General features: G+C 41.9%; 1 protein-coding gene across 2 annotated transcripts in view; it reads left to right on the plus strand.

Moving 5' to 3' along the window:
• Window positions 1–21,627, plus strand: part of TENM1 (teneurin transmembrane protein 1) — an 849,492-nt gene that overhangs the window by 579,277 nt on the left and 248,588 nt on the right. For both annotated transcript variants that reach the window (XM_038747613.1, XM_038747612.1), the window contains exons 6-7: window positions 6,047–6,199; window positions 18,605–18,804. In XM_038747613.1, coding sequence (XP_038603541.1) covers window positions 6,047–6,199; window positions 18,605–18,804 — 353 coding nt within the window. The remainder of the gene's footprint in view (window positions 1–6,046; window positions 6,200–18,604; window positions 18,805–21,627) is intronic.

Raw genomic sequence — 21,627 nt, forward strand, 5'->3', positions numbered from 1 at the left:
GCAAAGGTTTTCAGAGCTTTAGTAGTTAAGCACTGGTGAAGTCTAGTTTGGGGGAAAAAAAAAATATGTTTTTTGATACTTGCATTTTCCATTAAGAATAATTTCACTCCATGAGTAAAGAAACATGAAGGAATATAAGAAACATAAAGAAAAGTATGTTTAAGAAAAATGGAGACTAATTAGGAAAATCCAGAATAGAGTAAAAGTTGTTGAAAAAAGTGAATTAAAAAAGAACCTGTTAATCTTTGATTGATGTTGCTATTTTTTCCTGTTGTATCAATTGGAATATTATTTAGATTTTCCTAACCCTGATTCCACAATCTAGACTGTGAACCCGCTGTTGGGTAGGGACCAGCTCTTTATGTTGCCAACTTGAATTTCCCAAGCGCTTAGTACAGTGCTCTGCAAACAGTAAGCGCTCAATAAGTACAATTGAATGAATGAATGAATGCACACTCCTTAACAAAAGACATGTTAAACAGAATATATCATGGCATATTTCTATTAGTCATGAGATGAAAACATAACAATCAGATAGGGAAAAGGTGGGTGATACAGTTATTCAACTGCATTCATTTATTCATTCAGTCATATTTGTTGAGCACTTACTGTGTGCAGAGCACTGTACTAAGCACTTGGGAAGTACAATTCGGCAACAATTAGAGACAATCCCTGCCCACAATGGGCTCACGGTCTAGAATGGGAGAGACAGACATCAAAACAAGTAAACAGACATCAGTAGCATCATTATAAATAGAATTGTGGATCTATGTACATCATTAATAAAAACAAATAGAATTATAAATATGTACATATATACGCAGTTGCTGTGGGGCGGGAGTGGGGGTACAGCCAAGAGAGCAGGTTGGGGCAATGGGGAGGGGAAGGGGAACAGAGGAAAAGGGGGGCTTAGTCTGGGAGGAAAAGGGGGGCTTAGAAAGCTGGGGTGGGGGGCTTAGTCTCACTCACTGTCCTTTCACAAATACAGGCACCCTAACCAAGCTGTGATGAAATACAGAAAGTACATTTTGTTCTTTAGAAAATACTGCCATCAAACATCCCTGTAATGGAAAAACTTAAAGGCACCATAATTATTAAAATAGATATATAGCTTATTGTCAATGAAATTGTTTTCTGTCATTCTTATTTGATCAAATTGGGCATCCCAGAGTAAGAGGGGAAATGGTGTTGATGATGATTCTACAGGGACGGCAGAATCGGGCACCCAGCCAAACATTTGCAGCAGTGGAAAAGATTACCTGCTCCTCCTCCCTCCAGCAGGCATTTAGTTTTCTATTTTTACCATGTCAGACAAGCAAAATTTGTTATGTGAAATTACCCAAGCAGAAAAGCTCCTTTGTTTCTTAAATTAGTGAAACCCATTGAGGTGCTTAGTATGATTTGACACACTGGCATCCTGGAGTACTCTGGAATTTAGCCTTGCAGAGATTTGGGGAAGAGATTTCAAAGCCAATAAATTGGTTAAGAAAATATTTCAAGTATCAATCTCTGTGTGATGTAGTATAAACACAAAGATTATAGAGGTTCTTAGTAGAAACTCATAGATCGCTCAGAACATAATTGAAAGCACTGAGTGCAAGTGAGATGTAATAAATAAACATGTATTATTTCCGTAAGTTAGTTCTTGAAAAGCACTTCCTTGAGAGTTAATGGGTTTTCCCTCCTGCGTGTAATCTGGTTATTACTAAAATAATGCTGAAATCTGAAAGTAATTTACCTGAGTGCTACGGTTCACTCGTGTATCAGTTTGATGTGTAATGTAATGAAAATTGGATTTATTTTAAGATCGAAAGATAACCTGGTTTCTGTAATGACAGCAGTCACTTAACATAATTTGAGTAGAATTTCTTTTCTCTGTGCTGTTCTTTTTTGCTGAAGCATCAAGCTTTGCACCTTATCCCGCATGATAACCTATCTAGTTTGTATTTTCATTCATTCAGTCGTATTTATTGAGCGCTTACTGTGTGCAGAACACTGTACTAAGCTCTTGAATTTTCCACGGATATCCCAATCTACAGCCTAAGGCTACCAGAGGCCATCATCTCTATTATGCACTTGATTTTTTCAGGAAGAAAACAGACTGTCCAACACACAAGCAGTTCCCTTGCTTTGCCAAGCTCAGGCCTAAGCTACAAAAGCTACAGCTGAAGCAGCATTTCCTTAGCCTGAAGCAAGCTGTGCTCATGCACTGCTAAAAAATGGCTGATGAAAAATCATAATAATATAAAACAACCGAATCTCTAGAAAACACTTATAATCTCCTGCCACGAGAATTGATTCAGAATCAAAAATGATCCGTCTAGCATATCATACTTAAAATATGTTTATTAGTTACCTCCTAACATTATTCAAATCGGAATATTGTTTATCGTTATAGCGTACTCTTCCAAGAGCTTACTACAGAGGTCTGCACACAGAAAGCACTCAATAAATGAGATGACTGACTGACTGAAAATTTTGTGAGATACATAAACCCGGATTTATGTACCTCGGTCATTTGAACTTCCACAGCTAGCCAAACTCCCGCCCTGCCTTTTTCATGATGGAAAAAGAAGGCCACAGAATACTGGGTGTTTGTGGTAAACTCTGACGGTGTGGAATTTATTTTAAAATATTGAAACTAGCGATTTTGGTATTTGATAGTTATGGCAGGCATTTTATTTAAATATCCCAAACCCTGAGATAAATTTTTATACAGCAAGACAGATGTAACTGAAGAAACGGAATCATTGTTGTAGCCTGGCCCTTGCTCTCTGGAAACTTTGGGACTTACTTTTTCGGCACAGACGCTTTCGACTTGATTTCCCCCTTCCATGCTTTCACAGCAGCCCAAAGCAGGATTCAGAGGATTTCACAAAAGCTGGTTTCCCAATGATCCCACTCTGTGGGTGATCACAAGTGACTATATTTTCCTCTTTTGAGACTCCAACTTCAAGAATTTTTACCGGTTATTAAATAAAATCGACCCTACACAAGACAGTCTAGTGGAAAGAGCTCAGGCCTAATCCCAGCTATGCCACCTGTCCACTGTGTGACTTTGGATAAGTCTCTTATCTTCTCCATGGCTCAGTTACTTCATCTGTAAAATGGGGTTTAAGACTGTGAGTGCCATGTGGGATATGGACTGTGTCCAACATGATTAGCTTGCATCTATCCCAGTGGTTAGTTTGGGGCCTGGCACATAGTAAGAGTTTAACAAATGTAATTAACATTAAAAAATCCAAATATTCTGATGAAAAATTCAGCTGAAATGACATGAAAACTGGATGCATATGATAGGAGAAACTGCCAGGCCAAAAAACACTGATTTTTAGTCAGCCCTGCTGGGGAGTAAATCTCACGATTAGGAGATTTAATGATGACGGCAACCAGAGACAGCTGGAAAATTCATTTGTTGCCGGTGGTTTATGATGGATTTATGGTTGCAGTTTTGTGTTTTTAGCACTTTGCAATTGGATAAAATAATAAGGACAAATTATAGAATTTGTGGAGGTCAGCACCATAGGGCCTTTGAAAAAGTGGTTGGGACAGCCATTTGCAATCTGAATTATCTATCGGGAGAGACACACACACTCTGTGCAGATGTTGTCATGGATTTCAAATGCCCTGACAGATTACGATTTAGAAATATAGCACGAAGATTCTTCCCATTCCCACAGGTAACACGGCCAATTCTTCAGGGGCTAATTATCTACTTTGTGACTTTATTCAAGAAATTTGATTTTTCTACCCAATTCATAGTGCCACGCACATTTGGGCTGTGCCATATCACCAGAGGAGTGTTAGAGGGTGGAAATAAAACCAAAAAATCAAATTTTGTTCATGTTTAACAATTCTTGTAAATTCAATAGGTAGGAGATTAGAAGTTCCAGCCAAAAGTAGACATTTGGAATTGAAACTATACATCCTAATCCTCCTTGACTTCTCAGCTGCCTTTGACACTATGGACCACCCCCTTCCCCCAGAAATGCTATCCAACTGACTCTGTCCTGTCCTGGTTCATTCATTCATTCATTCAATCGTATGTATTGAGCGCTTACTGTGTGAAGAGCACTGTACTAAGCGCTTGGGAAGTACAAGTTGGCAACGTATAGAGACGGTCCCTACCCAACAGTGGGCTCACAGTCTCGAAGGGGGAGACAGCGAACAAAACAAAATAAAATAAATAGAATAAATATTCACAAATAAAATAAATAGAGTAATAAATTCGTACAAACATATATACATATATACAGGTGCTGTGGGGAGGGGAAGGAGGTAAGGCAGGGGGGATGGGGATGGGGAGAAGGGGGAGAGGAAAGAGGGGGCTCAGTCTGAGAAGGCCTCCTGGAGGAGGTGAGCTCTCAGTAGGGCCTTGAAGGGAGGAAGAGAGCTAGCTTGGTGGATGTGTGGAGGGAGGGCATTCCAAGCCAGGGGGAGGACGTGGGCCGGGGGTCGATGGCGGGACAGGCGAGAACGAGGCACGGTGAGGAGATTAGCGGCAGAGGAGCGGAGGGTGCGGGCTGGGCTATGAGCAGAACATTTTACTAAGACCTGCAGAGAGTACAATATGACAGAATGAGCACACACATTCCCTGCCCGCAAAGAGCTTACAGTCTGTTTTCTCTAGTTTGTATCTCTCCGGTTATTTCTTCTCAGTCTCCTTCATGGCTCCTCCTCTGCCTCCCATCCCCTAAATGTAGGTGGGGGGGGCTCTCAGGCTTCAATTCTGGATCCCCTTCTATTCTCCATTTACACACACTCCCTTGAAGAATTAATTCTCTCCTATGGCTCCAACTATGTGGATAGTACTCAAATCTTCATCTTCAACCTTGATCTCTCTCCCTCTCTCCAGCCTCACATCTCCTCCTCCCTTCAAGGTATCTCTACTTGGATGTCCTCTCGTCACCTCAAACTTAGCTTGTCTAAAACAGAGCTCCTTATCTTCCCACCCAAACTCTGTCCTCCCCCTGACTTTCCCATCACTGAAGACGGCACCGCCATCCTGTCTCTCTCTCTCACAAGCTCTTAATCTTGGTGTTATCCTTGACTCTTCCCTGTCATTCTACCCACATATTCAATCCATCACTAAATCCTGTTGGTCCCATCTTCACAACCTAGCTAAAATCTGCCCTTTCCTCTCCAACCAAACTGCTTCCACGTTAATACAATCATTTATCCTATTCCACCTGGATTACTGCACCAACCACCTCGCTGACCTCCCAGCCTCCTGTCTCTCCCCACTCCAGTTAATACTTCACTCTGATGCCCGGATCATTTTTCTGCAAAAAAACGTTCAGGATTTATCACCCCCACTCCTCGGAAAACTCCAGTAGTTGCCCATCTACCTTGGGCAGGTGACTTGCCCAGGGTCATGTAGCATAAATGTAGTGGAGCCACGATAAATACACGATAAAGCCACGATAAATACAATTGACTGACTGACATATACTCTTGGGTTAGAAATTGGAGATTCGTACAGGATTGCAAAGGAGAGAAATGGTAGTGATGGTGACATCTGGGCATTTGCTATTTGCCCTACCCTCAACCCCACAGCACTTGTGTACAATTATACAGTTTTATTAATGTCTGCATCTAGCTTTATTTCTATTTTATTCTGATGACTTGACACCTGTCCACATGTTTTGTTTTGTTGTCTGTCTCCCCCTTCTAGACTGTGAGCCCGTTGTTGGGTAGGGACCGTCTCTATATGTTGCCAACTTGTGCTTCCCAAGTGCTTAGTACAGTGCTCTGCACACAGTAAGCACTCAATAAATATGAATGAATGAATGAATGTTTCCTCCTCTAGACTAAGATCATTATTATGGTCATGGAGGTGTCTGCTAATTCTGCTGTATCGTACTCTCCCAAATGCTTGGTACAGTGCTCTGCACATAGTAAGGGCTCAATAAATACTACTGGTGGTGTAAAAGAGCAGAAAAGTGCTGGTGAAAATGTCAAGAACCTCCAGGAGAGTTTTTTTTTCCTCTTTTCCACCTGTTTACAAGGCTCGGAATAAGTTAATGTGTGGCTTGTTTCTTTGCAGCAGTACATTTATTTGGCCTAACCTGGCAGCTGCAACCTGTTGAAGGAGAGCTGTATGAAAATGGACTTAGCAAGGGGAATCGAGGGGCCGAGGCCGTGGATACCACTTACTCCCCAATTGGAGGAAAAGTTTCAGATAAAACAGAGAAAAAAGGTAATGTCACGTAAGCCTCGTTAAGAATGTCTTTTCGGATATCGTAACGTGGTGAATTAAACAGGATCTGTACCAGCCCCAGTTCACATAGTCTCGTAAGAAATTGATGTGGCAAATTAGCAAGGCATTATCCTCCCATAAGAAAAGCAAGCTTCCCCCAGTGATTTGGTGTAATGCAACTCAAGTGCTTAGTACAGTGCACTGCACACAGTAAGTGCTCAATAAATACGATTGAATGAACTTAAACTTTCCAAATATGTAGACTGTTCGATTGTTTACCACTTCCAAGTTTGGCAGTATAAATTCTGGAGTACGTCTTCAGTAATGTTTTATAAGCGATATATGGAAGGTTTTCTGTTCATAAGAAGAAACAAATCTTATATATCTTTTTAAAACGATATCTTGGGAGGAGCTCGAAGTTGTAGAAATAGCCATTCTGTGTTCATTTGAGAAGCCAGTAGAATTCAAATGAATTAAAATGGATGATTTGCTACACCTTCACAAATGCCAGAATTTGCACCAAAGGACAAAATACACTGTGAAAATATCTACTGTTTACTCAAGAAATACTATTGTATAGTGAGTTCTAACAATCTAACCCTCTCTACCCAGTGTTCTGTGTCCATGGCAGCAGAACACTTGGAAGAGTAATGTGATAGATGCTCACCTTAACTCCTTTTCTAATTTTTAGGGTTGTTAGCATATAACTTTGTTAACTTCCCATCTGGACTCCCATTCTTGACCACTCATCCAGGCGTGCTCCCAAACCCCTCTTAAACCTACTGATAGTCACTTCTTGCCCAACTTTCTGTGGTAACTAATTTTATGTGCATACCACCCACCATTTGAAAAAGAGTTTCCTTTCATTTGGCTTTTGGATGTGCCACCTGAAAGCCTTGGTAAAATGACTAAGGACACGTTATCTGTTAGATAGGGTCTGATCTTTCTGTGAATAGAATGTTACAAATATGAAACCTACCAAGCGGTAGGCTTCTGGAAGTTGGAATTCTTTGTTCTTTGTTCTTGGTACTGGCCCTGATTATATATTATTATTTATGGTATTTGTTAAGCGCCTACTATGTGTCAAGTACTGTTCTAAGTTCTGGGATAGATACAACCTAATCAGATCAGACACAGTCCCCCTCCCTCCTGGACCTCACAGACTAAGTAGGTTTTGAATCCCAATATTACAGTTGAGGAAATTGAAGCATAAAGAAGTTAAGCGACTGACCTAAGGTCAAACAGTAGCCGATTGGAGGAGCTGATTTAGAACCCGCGTCCTCTGAGTCCCAGGCCCCTGCAGTTTCCAGTAAGCCATGCTGCTTTCCTTGTCATTTTTCTCCTTGCAGTATAGCTGGAACTAGCAATCCCTGAGACAACTCAAAGTTCCCCAGAGCCACGTTTCTAGTGATGCCGGCAAGGAGCATGGCATATAGTACTGGCAATGTGCCTGTAATTGTGACATTTCTCAGTAGAGAAAATGGGGCAATCAATCAATCAATCATTTTTATTCAGTGCTAACTCTGTGCAGAGCACTGTACTAAGGGCTTGGGAGAGTACGCTATAACAAAGCTGGTAGACACGTTCCCTGCCCACAGTGAGCTTGCAAATCTAAAGGTGCCTTCTCAGTGCCTCAGCTTCCTTACCTGTTAAATGGGTATTCAGAGCTTGTTCTCCCTCCTTCTTAGATCATAAGCCCCATGTGGGACAGGGACTATGTTTGGCCTGATTACCTTGTATCTACCCTAGCGCTTAGTACAGTACTCAGCACAAAGTAAACATAGAGAAGCAGCATGGCTCAGTGGAAAGAGCCCGGGCTTTGGAGTCAGAGGTCACGGGTTCAAATCCCACCTCTGCCAATTGACAGCTGTGTGACTTTGAGCAAGTCACTTAACGTCTCTGTGCCTGTTACCTCATCTGTAAAATGGGGATTAAGACTGTGAGCACCCCATGGGACAACCTGATCAGCTTGTAACCTCCCCAGCGCTTAGAACCGTGATTTGCACATAGTAAGCGCTTAATGTTATTGAACAGATACTATAATGTGTCTTATTAAAGGAGCATGATGGGGCCAGTGGAAATATGGTGGAAATATTTTGGGGGGGAGCCAAGTTTTTTTGAAGCTACAGGAAATGAGTGGGTAGGTATGACCACCCCCTCCCCACTGCAAATGGGCTTACAGGTGGCATGTGGAATGGTCCCCTGGGCACTTGGGTTTGGTCCATCCCAGTGAATGGCATCCGAGAACATCCCCTTCACCCCCATAGCTGTCCAGATCCCAATTCCAATTTGGCTCTGTGTCACCCCAACCCATCCATGGCAACTGCAGAATCCGATACAGCACCCAGTTTAAGAATAACTTACAGTTATCAGAACCGCATAGTCTCTGTCTTCATACCTCAATTTCCCTCAAAGAGACAAAGCAGAGCAGCAGTGTGGCTCAGTGGAAAGAGCATGGGCTTTGGAGTCAGAGGTCATGAGTTCAAACCCCGGCTCCGCCAGTTGTCAGCTGTGTGACTTTGGGCAAGTCGCTTAATTTCTCTGGGCCTCAGTTCCCTCATCTGTAAAATGGGGATTAAGACTGTGAGCCCCCTGCGGGACAACCTGATCACCTTGTAACCTCCCCAGCACTTAGAACAGTGCTTTGCACATAGTAAGCACTTAATAAATGCCATCAAATAAACAAAACAAACCCCAGCCCATCCATGGCAACTGCAGAATCCGATACAGCACCCAGTTTAAGAGTAATTTACAGTTATCAGAACCGCATAGTCTCTGTCTTCGTACCTCAATTTCCCTCAAAGAGACAAAGCAGAGAAACAGTATGGCTCAGTGGAAAGAGCATGGGCTTTGGAGTCAGAGGTCATGAGTTCAAACCCCGGCTCCGCCAGTTGTCAGCTGTGGGACTTTGGGCAAGTCACTTAAGTTCTCTGGGCCTCAGTTCCCTCATCTGTAAAATGGGGATTAAGACTGTGAGCCCCCTGCGGGACAACCTGATCACCTTGTAACCTCCCCAGCGCTTAGAACAGTGCTTTGCACATAGTAAGCGCTTAATAAATGCCATCAAAAAAAAAGCAGAGTACCCAATGCCCATGAAAAATCTCTACCAACTAGTACATTAGGGGAGCATAGCTACCAGCAGTTAGTCTGTTCTTTTATATATTTTTTTATTTTAGAGAACATTTTTCTTCTATATTTTTGCTGTAATGTGACAAGTTACTTGAATGTTCAAAAGAAGGGTTTCTGCCCAATTACCACTACAAAGGAGCCAAACCAATTTCAATTAAATTTTGTATTAAGAAAAATCGCTAGGGGTTGAGATCATGTGTGCCAAGTTTTAGCTTGAAGCAACTTTTTATGGAAACCCTGACAAAACCTTAACTCTAACTGCACTTCTGGGCACAGCTGTATTACATTTTTACTGCTTATTACTTATCAAATAGAAAAAGTACTGTTCTCTTATAATGCAGTGTATATACTGTGCCAAACCTTATGGAAGACCTGGGTGCCATCATGGCAATTTCAAACTCTTTTTGTGGATTTCTCGACACCATTCATTCGAACAATACAATCCCCAAATTGTCTTAATAGTTATACGGCATTTCATACAAGCACTGAACCATATAAAGCTAAGAACCAGTTAATTCTCACTCATTCTTCATTTTATCTTCACTTCCTTTTGAGGATTTAACTGAAAGATATGGAAAATTACTTTTGATTTTATGGAATTTCATGGGGCCTATTCAACTTGTTACATCTTGGTATAAATTAATGACATCTTTTCTCTGAATGCTTGTATTCTTACACTTAGTTGATTTTATTCTGTGAGGCTTAGGATCTATTTAGTTGAAAATTCAATGCCTTAAATCTTTTATCATTATCCTTGGCAAGCTGATGGATAAGGAGACTTTCGTATAAAAAGCCGTCGATCAAATCATGTCAGAATTGTGTTCGCATTAACAGCTATTATACATAGCTGCCTCCCGGTGTGATGTAGAGGAATAATTTTCACACTACTTAGTTTTCAAAAACTTAAAAAAAAATAAGGAATATTTGATTATAAGCATCCAGTTTGTTAAAAGGGAAAAAAGAAGCTAGAGTTTAAATGGGGAAGTTTGATCACAATCAGGAAATGTGAACTAATTAACAACCCAAGTTAAAAGAGATCTGTTTGGAGTTAACTCACCCTAGTTGTCCAAAGGTATTAGACTCTCCTGCCTCTTTTGTGGTTCTGGTCACAGGTTTTGGCTCATCACACTGGCTCCATCTTTGGCCCCAGGAAAGGAAGCTTCGTGTTTTATCTTCTCTTCCTTGATCCACTTGGGTTTTCAGACCATCAACCAGGCTACATTGCCTTCACTGGAGTGAAGGAAAGCCAAGGGAAGGAAGCAGGCCTTTTCTCAAATAATAATAATAATAATAATAATAATAATAATGGCATTTATTAAGCGCTTACTATGTGCAAAGCACTGTTCTAAGTGCTGGGGAGGTTACAAGGTGATCAGGTTGTCCCATGGGGGGCTCACAGTCTTCATCCCCATTTTACAGATGCGGGAACTGAGGCCCAGAGAAGTGAAGTGACTTGCCCAAAGTCACACAGCTGACAATTGGCAGAGCGTAATTTGAACCCATGACCTCTGACTCCAAGTCCCGGGCTCTTTCCACTGAGCCACAATGCTTCTCAAATGTCACAGCCCCCCCCCCCCCAACTTCTGTTGGTTTGGGGGTTCCCTGTCCTCGAGAATAATTATGGTATTCATTATTATCATGCAGAGAAGCGACATGGCCTTTTAGAAAGAGCGCGGGCCCGGACGTTAGAGGACCCGGGTTTTAATCCCAGCTCTGCCACTTGGCTGCTGTGTGATCTTGGCAAGCCACTTGACTTCTCTGTGCCTCAGTTATCTCATATGGAAAATCGGTATTAAGACTGTGAACCTCATGTGGGACCTGGACTAGTTCCAACCTGATTAACTTGTATCTACCCCAGTGCTTAATACAGTGCCTGGCACATAGTAAGCACTTAGCAAATGTCACTTAAAAAACAACAACTGGGCAACAGTCAGCACTTAGAACAATGTTTGACACAAAGTAAATATTGACAAATACCATTAAAAATGCCTAATTCATTGGCCCAGTCCAGGAAAGGAGATAAAATCTATGTGCCTTATTTCTGCTTGTCCAACTTTAAATCCCTAAGATTGATCTCAGGTTAGTCATCTACTTACATGTGAAATAGTATTTGATTATAATTTCTTGGGTTTTTCCAAACAGCTCCATTCTGTAATTGTTTCCATCTCTGGCATTGAAAAACAATTGCAGCCTTACATATGTTTTATAGAATTATTTCCAGGGAATATGTTTTTATTCAATTCAATCCTTTCTTCTCAATCAGTGGTACTTACTGAGCATGTGTTATGTGCAGAACACTGTACTGGGCACTTGAGAGAGTCTCATACAGCAGAATTAGCAGGCACATTCCCTGCCCATAACAAGCTTATAGTCTAAGTACAGTTCCTCAGTGGACTGGGAGCCTGATTGTAATGGATCAGGGACACAGTTGGTTTTAGCAGACTGGATTGCGGTTTTTTTTAACGACATTTGTTAAGCATTTACTATGTGCCAGGGACTGTACTAAGCTCGGAGGTAGATAAAACCTTATCAGGTTGGATGCAGTCCATGTCCCACGTGAGTTCCTGGTTTTAATTCCCATTTTGCAGATGAAGTAACCAAGGCCCAGCGAGGTTAAATGACTTGACCACTGTCACACAGCAGACAAGTGGTGGAGACGGGATTAGAACCTAGGTCCTTCCAACTCCCAGGCCCATCTCTCTCCTTAGGCCACGCTGCTTCTCTTGCTTTGCCAAGAAATCAATCACATTTATTGAGCACTTACTGTGTGGAGTGCAGTGAACTATGCACTTGAGAGAGTACAATATAACAGAGCTGGTAGACGTGTTACCTGCCCATAATGAGCTTACAGTCTAGTGGGAGGTACAGACATTAATGTTGAGAAGCAGTATGGCTTAGTGGATAGAGCACAGGTTTGGGAGTTAGGAGGACCTGATTTCTAATTCCGGCTCTGCCTCCGCATGACCATGGCCAAGTCACTTAACTTCTCTGTCAGTTACCTCCCATGTAAAATGGGGATTAAGACTGAGTCCCATGTTGGACACGGACTATATCCACCAAAGCATATAGTACAGTGTCTGGCACACAGTGAGCGCTTAACAAATTGTCTTATGTCACTGAATCATCTCCGATCCATAGCGACGCCATGGCACATCTCTTCCAGAACGCCCCACCTCCACCTGCAATTGTTCCGATAGTATACCCATAGAGTTTTTGTTGTAAAAATATGGAAATGGTTTACCTTTGCCTCCTTCCACGCTATAAACTTGAGTCTCTGCCCTCAACTCTCTCCTGTGCTGCTGCTGCCCAGCACAGGTGAGTTTTGACTTGTAGTGGATTATCTTCCACTTGCTAGCCACAACCCAAGCTAGGAATGAAATGGGTATGCCTCTGCTTGACTCTCCCTCCCATAGTTGAGACTGTTGGAGTACTGGAAACTCTACAGGTGTGACCCTGAGGGGGGTACTTAAAAAATACCATAAAAAATACTATAAATAAATGACAGACATGCACATAAGTGTTGTGGGGTCAAAAGAGGGATGAGTAAATGTTGCGAATCCAAGTGCAAGTGTGACACAGAAGGGACTCTGGTCTTTTTACTGTCCTTTGCCAGTAGGCAAGACATTCCCTTATGAGGAATCAATTTAAAAAGTTACCACTTCACCCTGAAAATAGCCCTGCCCAGAAGGTGAATGAGGAGCTCAAGCAACAGGATGTAATTCTGCAAATGGAGAGCATCAGTGGGGAGTCCAAGTGGCTATAAAATCCACTCCCAGCTCAAACAAGTCAGCACAGCTTTTCTGTATCTTTTACTTAAAGGAGATTAGAGCCCCGTACACTGGAACAGAATTGGGAATAATTCATATAAGAACAACAAACTGTATGAATAAAATAATAGTAATGTGCTAACAATGACCACGGTGGTATGAGTTAGTATTATCCTTTTAAAAGATTGATGGCAAATTACCGTAAATGGTTCACATAATGCTGGATGCAGAGTCATGTAATACAAGGTTATCAAGAACCCAGCTAGATTACCCCAGCTGGTTTTCAGCTATATTAAATCACTTTATCAATATACTTCAGTTTTCACCAAAGCTTTTCTGAGGCAGACTATGGCTGTGGATTCTAATACAAATGTATGGAAAGGCCTCGAGATTTTAAAGACAAATTCAGTTACAGTATAAAAAATTCATATTAGGTGTTCTACATCATATATTTTTAATGTTCCATTCTTGTTCCATTTTCATCCTCCTTTTACATTTTTTAACTGACATCAGCTTCTCTGCTGGTGACTTTCAACCTTCCAGCTCCACTGGGCTGCTTTTGTAGGGACCAGAAATTCTGGAAACTGCAAAAGAAACCAAGATTCCCCTGACCCAAATACACATACGTCCCTCCGTCTTTCAGATCCTCCGGTCAGTATCCTTAGTGTCCAAGCTCCATTCTAAGAGGTTTGGTGAATCCAGGAAGAGCAGAAGGCAAAAACCCCATCAACTTTACCTGACCTTTACCTTCCTCCTGAAACTCGTAGCACCCTCATCTTCCTCCTCTCTATTCCTGATGACCTCACAGATTATCTAGTTGGCAAATAGGCCCCTTCATATGAAAACCTTCCCAATTCCCTCTCCCCTTCTCAACTGCCTCTCAAGAGGACATCTCCAGTCTCTCAGAATCTATCCCTTCCACTTGTGATCTGGATCCCCTTTCCCCTCAGCTTCCATAAACTCTTGCTCCCATCCTTCTTTCCCTCCTCCCTCCCTTGCTGCCATCTTGAGCTGCTCACCCTCCATTGGCTATCCCATCCCCCAACCCATCCCTTTCCATTTTTGAAATGCCCAAGTTTCTTAAAAAAGGCCTTCTGTGGATCCCACTGCACCCGTCTCCTTGTTCCATTTCTGTCCAAGTTCCCCAGATGCCTTCACTTCCTCTTCTCAGCTCCCTTCTTGATCCAGTACAGTTTGGTTCATGTCCCCTTCACTCCACAGAAGACAGCTCTCTCTAAGGTCACCAATGACCTTCTCTCAGCCAAATGCAATGGACTCAATTCTGTCTTAGTCCTAACAAGTCCCTAGGAGTCACAGAGTGGCCCAAGGGTCACCTGGAGAGTATAAATGGGGGAGATGAGAGATTCCTCAGAGATGGAGAAGGAGATGTGATCTCAAACGGGCTTCGAGGATGAGAGCCATGGTCTGTCCAGTGTGAAGGGAGGAGGTGTGAGTGAGAGGTCAATGGCAGAAGAGACAAGAACAAGGTCCAATAAGTAGTTTAGCTTGAGACAAATCTAGACTGCGGTCCGGTGTATGATGGGAAAGGAGAGCAGATAAGTAGGAAGACAAGTGCTGGATGAGTGCTTTAAATCCAGTCTGTGGTCAGGAGTGTTTGGTTGGTCAAGCGCTTAGTACAGTGCTCTGCACACAGTAAGTGCTCAATAAATATGATTGAATGAATGAATGAATGATTGGGGCTTGGGCCGCCATTGGAGGTTTTTGAGGAAAGGAGACGTGTGCAAATACGCACTTTCCAAGCACTTAGTACAATAATAATAATAATGGCATTTATTAAGCGCTTACTATGTGCAAAGCACTGTTCTAAGTGCTGGATGGAGATTAGGATTAGATTAGGTTGTACTGTCGTCGAGCATAGGAGAGAGCCAAATTGAAGCAGATAAAAATTAATTTTAGATGGATAAGGTCAGGGACATGTCTGGATTTCCACCAACAGAGCTCTGCAGCTCGGGCACAGGAGTGGAAGAAGCAGATTGTGGAGGTGAGTTAGTGATACCAGACCAGCGAAGGGACAGGGGAGCAAGGGAGTTGAGTTCAGTAGAGAAGGTGGTGTTGAGGTTGTTGATTTGCACAACAAGAGAAGGTAGTTTGGGTAAGGAGACCAAACTGGGCAAGATGGCTTTAGAATATTGGAGCGGGTCAAAAGATCCGAGGTCTCAATGGGGAACAGAACAGATTTACTGGGGGTGGGTGTATGGGGAAGAAAGCAAGTGAGAAGGAGGAGGTGATTTGATAGAGGAATTTCAGAATTGGTGAGCATAAAGATTCAATCATTCAATAGCATTTATTGAGCACTTACTGTGGACAGAGCACTGTAAAGACTGTATAGTGACTAGAGAGTATAAAATCAGGTGTGTGCTAAGCAGTAAAACAGATTAAAGCTTAGTCTCTCTTCCCTCATATATCCCAGGCAAGGATGAGTTAGAAAGGGGCATGAATAATTCTCAAAAGTGATATTTCCCTGAAATCATGTTGCCTTTAAGAGGAAGTTGCCCTGGGTCAAATAAACGAACTGGATAGGCTCTGGTTGCCTTCTTTTAATCTCTCCATAGTTGTAGATCAATTGTAAATATATGTTTGTTCCATTTCTTATTTCTCCAGCAGCCACTTCTGGTCTCTGCTTGGTATAAATTACTAGAAATGCAAGTCACAGTGTTTAAAAAAAAAACAAAAAAAACAGACGGCACAAGCCATTAAACCCAGAGACAGAACATTTTCTGGAATTAGACCCTGCTGATCCCCATTGGATAGGCTATTTTAAAGGTTTTGTCATACAATTCACTGATGCCTTTCTTTATGCCCTGTATCTATAATTTGTTAGATTCTTACTTTGTGCCAGGCACTGTCCTAAGCACTGGAGTAGATACAAGATAATCAGGTTCATGTCCTACATAGGGCTCACAGTCTTAATCCCCATTATATAGATGAGGGAACTGAGGCCCAGAGAAGTTAAATAATATGCCCAGGGTCACCCAGCAGACAAGTGACAGAGCTGGGATTACAACCCGGGTCCTTCTGACTCCGAGACCCGTGCTGTATCCCACTAGGCCATGCTGCTTTATTCCCTTTAGTGCTGATAAACTTTATGACTGTTGCAAGTGTGCTTAGAGAGTGCCAAAATGCTTCCATTAAAGCCACCGTGTGTCCTTGGCCTTATCGTATTGCACTAAAACCTTGTAATTGATTCTTCTTAATTACCGAGTGCCAATATCTTCTCCCGAACTTCCTTATTGTTTTCCTTGGCCTAAGGTAACACTTCCAGCGCCGTTTATGTATGACGTGCCCAGCATTCTTCCTATAGAATAGGGATTTTTAACAAAAAAAGGGGGAGTCGGTAAGCATAAATTGTGCTTAATATGTATAGAGACTTTTAAAAAATGGTAGCATTCTGTGACTCAGTGTCTCACTTGCTGTAGGCATGTGAATAATGCTTCATTTGAATAGAGGTTACAGCTGCCACAAGCGGGGTCTGTCAGTGGAGTTCTATGCCTTTGCCTTCTGGGCCATATGACCTTTTCATTATTAATTAATTCCATTCACCTTATATTGTCCCATTCTTCCATTGTCTGTCTGCAGAGATCCGCCTCCCCCCCAGCAATTGATGTCTTTTTTACAACATAAAAGGAAAAGCAAACTAGTTGATATTATGTGACAGGGATAAGTATAACAACCACACAGCGAGCTATCCTCCTAGGTTTTCTGACTTCTTTCAGTTTGTCCAGACTAGGGCTTCATATGATTGTGCAACACCCATGTCTCATAGAAAGAGGGTAATTAAGTGATACCTAAAGCCAGACTATTCTAGAGTGCATCCTAATTGTGTCTATAAACAACCACGCCTATCACTTACACGAGGGAATTAAGGGGCAAAGTTGGGTCTGGACAAACTCACTCCCCTTATTTAGTTTACCATATGATTTTTTTTTTCATAAAATTGCCTTTCAGAAGCATTTGGATGAACTGTAATTTTCCTTCTCTTTTGTTTCACTTTTTCTTGAACGCAGGCAAAATTATAAAATAAGAAACTGAGTTTTCTTCATTTAAACTGAGGAGTCATGAAATGAAAAGTTTCTGCCATCCCTGATGCTTCTTTTAGGGTGATAGAGCCCATTAAAATTACATTTTAATAACCCCAGGAAGGTACCAGAAGCCACAGATCTATAAATTCATTCTATTTTGTTTAGATGAGTATATCACAGATGTAAAGGTGACTTCTTTAGAAGAATAACATCCTCGTTGTATGGCTTTGAATATACACTCTATTCTGGTCATTTTCCCAAGTCAAAGACATCTATATTCACGCATGCATAAAGGAATAAATGCCAATTTTATCCAATTATGTGCCCTGTAATACATAATTATGTTCAAAATTGCTCACAAAATGTATTACCACTGTTAACAGTGAATGTTCTTAAAGTTATTAGTATTGACCTTAACACAAAAAGCCATAATTTAGGTATTATAGGGAGTTAAAAGCAACCAAGTGTGGTAGCAGCAGAAAGACACTTCAGGTTTGCATCTTAATGTGCCATTAATTAGACAGTGGGTGAACAGACCATAGGGAGGAGGTGGGGAGAGTGGAGATGGCATAAAGAATACAGATAATCTGAAATACATCTAAAATAAACTTTATTTCCCCCAAATTTGATCCTTCTTGCAGACTGAAGTTCCACAAAGGGGATGGGGGCTCAAATTTGGGACTTGCTTAAGATGGTAAAATCATTTAAACAATGGGTGAGGGGTACCTGTTCCGACAGTTCCTCCCAATATTGCAGTGTATGTAAACATAACTACTAAAACTACATTATGGGAGGCGACTGCCATAATGCTGGGAAGAGGTAGAATTGATGCAAATAGTAATAATGGTATTTGTTAAGCGCTTACTATGTGCCAAGCACTGGGTAGATACAGGTAATCAGGTTGTCCCACGTCGGCCTCACAATCTTAATCCCCATTTTACAGATGGGGTCACTGAGACCCAGAGAAGTTAAGTGGCTTGCCCAAGGTCACAAAGCAGATAAGTGGCAGAGCCAGGATTAGAACCCAGGTCCTCTGACTCCCAAGCCCGGGCTCTTTCCACTAAGCCACGCTGCTTCAAAATACCTAGGTAGCATTTTCCCCCTTAGATAAGAGGGTTTTTTCCCCCCTTCAAGCACAAACCAAAGCTTCTGTCAGGTTGACCAGTGCTCTCCTCCATTGTCAGAAAATCAGATGGTTTCCCATTAGGCCCGGTCAGGGATGACTTCTGCTCTAGAGCCAAGGATTGAAACAAGGGAATGGACAAAGTAACCTCTTGAGGTTCTTTCCGGGAATCATATTTTCTGGTTCTGTTAGCATTCACATTGCCAGATCCCAGTAATCCGAGAGTTCACGGAGTTCCTAAAGTGCTTTTCAGCTTTTAAGAGAGCGCCTGAAACTCTTGCTCCAGACTCTGATGCGACCCTGATATGTAACTCTTTTTACTTTGTTTTCCAAAAAAAAAAAATAGTGTTTCAGAAGGGAAGAGCCATAGATACAGGAGAAGTTGACATTGGAGCTCAAGTGATGCAGACCATTCCTCCGGGCTTATTCTGGCGTTTTCAGATTACCATCCACCATCCTATGTACCTGAAATTCAACATTTCATTAGCGAGGGACTCTTTATTGGGGATTTACGGTAGAAGAAACATCCCCCCTACGCACACTCAGGTAAAATGAAGTGTCTAGTGATTTCTTCTGTCTCTCCGTGGGTTATGTGATGAGCAGCCTCATGTAATTTACAAAAGTCTAGGAGCATATGTCAACAGATACAGCGGAAAGCTGAATAATGAACAGAACTTCACAACAAACCTCATCTATGATGTTTGAGAGAGCAGATTTGGTCCTAGAAGTTCTCATCCACATTAGTCACTCTTCCTCCTTCCCCTCTTTTTTTTTTTTTTATGGTATTTGTTAAGTACTTACCATGTGCCAGGAACTGTTCTGAGCAGTGTGGCAGATGCAAGCTAATCAGGTTGGACACGGTCCCTGTCCCACATGGGCTCACAGTCATAATGCCCATTTTACAGATGAGAAACCTGAGATACAGAGAAGTAAAGTGACTTATCCAAGGTCACACAGCAGACAAGTGGTGGTCAGAATTAGAACCCAGGCTCTTCTGACGCCCAGGCCCGTGCTCTAGCCACTAGGCCATGTTGCTTTTCCCCTACCCCTGATATCTCAATTCTTGTACCCTATTCTTTTATTTGCTTGTATAATAAGGTTTTCTTTTAGTTTTTGCTTCTTTCGCTTGGGAAAGGTGAGCCGTCCCTTAGCTAAAGGTAATATTGAATGATTAATGGAGTTGTGAATTTGCTTCCTTCAGATATCACTCTTTTCCATTCAGCAACTTTTCAATATACAAATGGTTCTGCCGTGTTTTATACCCATTTGTCTTCAGTCCTCCTTTCAGGCCAACTTGGGGCAGGGCTCTTCCATGGCCAGAGACCACCTCTGGTTTCCCTGTGAAACCCCCAATGACCTAAAGTTGGGAAGGAGAAAACAAGGAGAGCAGAGGAAATTTTTTAAGGGACCAGAAAACGAAGCCACGGGTTATACTGCATCCCAGGTGAAAATTGGGAGTCAGTGGTGAAGGAGAGACCGGCATATTGTCCTGTCAATTCAGAAAGGACGTGCTCTTTTGGAGCAGAAACTTCTCAGAGATAGACAGACACGAGTCAAGGAGGATCCCACCGTGGCCTTCTCAGTCACACAAACTCCTGAATGAATTTCACCTTCAGGGAAATCTCCATGGGGCACAAAGAACAGCTTTGTGTTATTAAGGTCAATCCTGAGCCCACTAAAGACTTGGACAGAGGAGAAAGCAATGGAGAAACTCTTTGGATCTAACTTACTCTCCCCTAAGAGAAATAGGAAAATCCCTGACAACTTTGTCAAGCCCCATATCCCAGCATGGTACCAGAAACCCTTCTTTCATTCATTAATTCATTCGATCATATTTATTAAGCACTTACTGTGTGCAGAGCACTGTACTGAGTGCTTGGGAAAGTACAATACAGCAATAAAGAGTGACAGTCCCTACCTACAAGAAGTTAACAGTCTGGGGGCAGAGGGAGACAGACATCAATACAAATAAATAAAATGAGAGATATATACATAAGTGCTGTGGAACAGGGACGGGGAGAAGAGCAAAGGGATCAAGTCAGGGTGACACAGAAAGGAGTGGGAGATGAGGAAAAGTGGGGTTTAGTCTGGGAAGGCCTCACTCTTGCCGGTGATTGGGAAAAAGGGCAGTGTTTTTACAAATCAGTTCTGAGGAAAAAAAAATGTGCCATGTGATTTGCTCACAGGAAAATTAGCCATTTTTTATTTGGACCAAAAAACGTCTTGCAAATGGCAAAATGCTCAATATTTTTTGTCCATCTGCAGAAATTTCTTAGCACTACCCAAAGCTTTTCTGCTATCCAAACTCACATGAGTCCTGCAATGTATCCTCAGAAGCTGCGGAGAACAGCATTACTTCTGTTTCTTCTCTCCCTTTAAATCCTAGAGGCAGTGGCCTGTGTTGCCATTCTGCAATTCTACAGTGTTACTCTCTCTCATCCGCCAAGGTGATGTCCCAGTGGGACAGACAGTGGAATCTTCCCTGACCTCAGAATTTATCTATCCCAAGCCATATTCAAAAAGTTGCGAATAATCTTGTTTATAACACCACGGCCAGAATATTTCCTTCATAAAGACCCTTGTCCTCCCTGCTGGAGGAAAACTGCAAGAGAAGCAGGATGGTCTAGTGGACGGAGCACCGGCCTGAGAGTCAGAGGACAAGGGATCTAATGCTGGCTCTGCCATGTGTGCTGTGTGACCTTGGACAATTCACTTCACTTCTCCGTGCCTCATTTACCTCATCTGTAAAATGGGGATTAACACTGTGAAGCCCCATGTGGGACACGGACTGTGTCCAACCATTTTTGGGATCTACCCCAGTGCTTAGTACAGTGTCTGGCATATAATAAGTGCTTAATAAATACCCCCCGTCCCCCCCCAAAATACATTTCATTCCCCAACCCCACTTAAAATTCATGGAGAATCACCCTGCCAACTTATGCCATTGCTCAATAATGCTCAATGTAGCATCTCGATATTTTTGTTTGATTACATTATTGTTAGTATTGAAATATTTACTATTTCACTGAGATGTATTATGCATTTCCAAATGAACACTGATCTTTTCCTAAAAAATTTTAGTAGGAATTGAAAGATCCAAGCTATTTTATTTTTCTCATAACGCCTAGGGAGAATTTGCCGTAAATATTGTGAAGCATTCATAATTAATGTAATGCATTTTCTAAGATTAAAAATTGTTTTGTGTGAGGGTATTTTGCATGTTTATTTTTCAGGTGTGAATATAGTGTCTTTCACAGAGCAGTCAAATTCAGGAAAGGCAAAATCTTGTCCAGGTTGAATATTGTGACAGAGCTATAGTTGAGAAATGGGTAAGAGGAGCCTTTTTGTGTCAAGAACTATACGTTGTTT

This window comes from Tachyglossus aculeatus, chromosome 6 (genome assembly GCF_015852505.1).
Source record: "Tachyglossus aculeatus isolate mTacAcu1 chromosome 6, mTacAcu1.pri, whole genome shotgun sequence".
Lineage (NCBI taxonomy): Eukaryota > Metazoa > Chordata > Mammalia > Monotremata > Tachyglossidae > Tachyglossus > Tachyglossus aculeatus.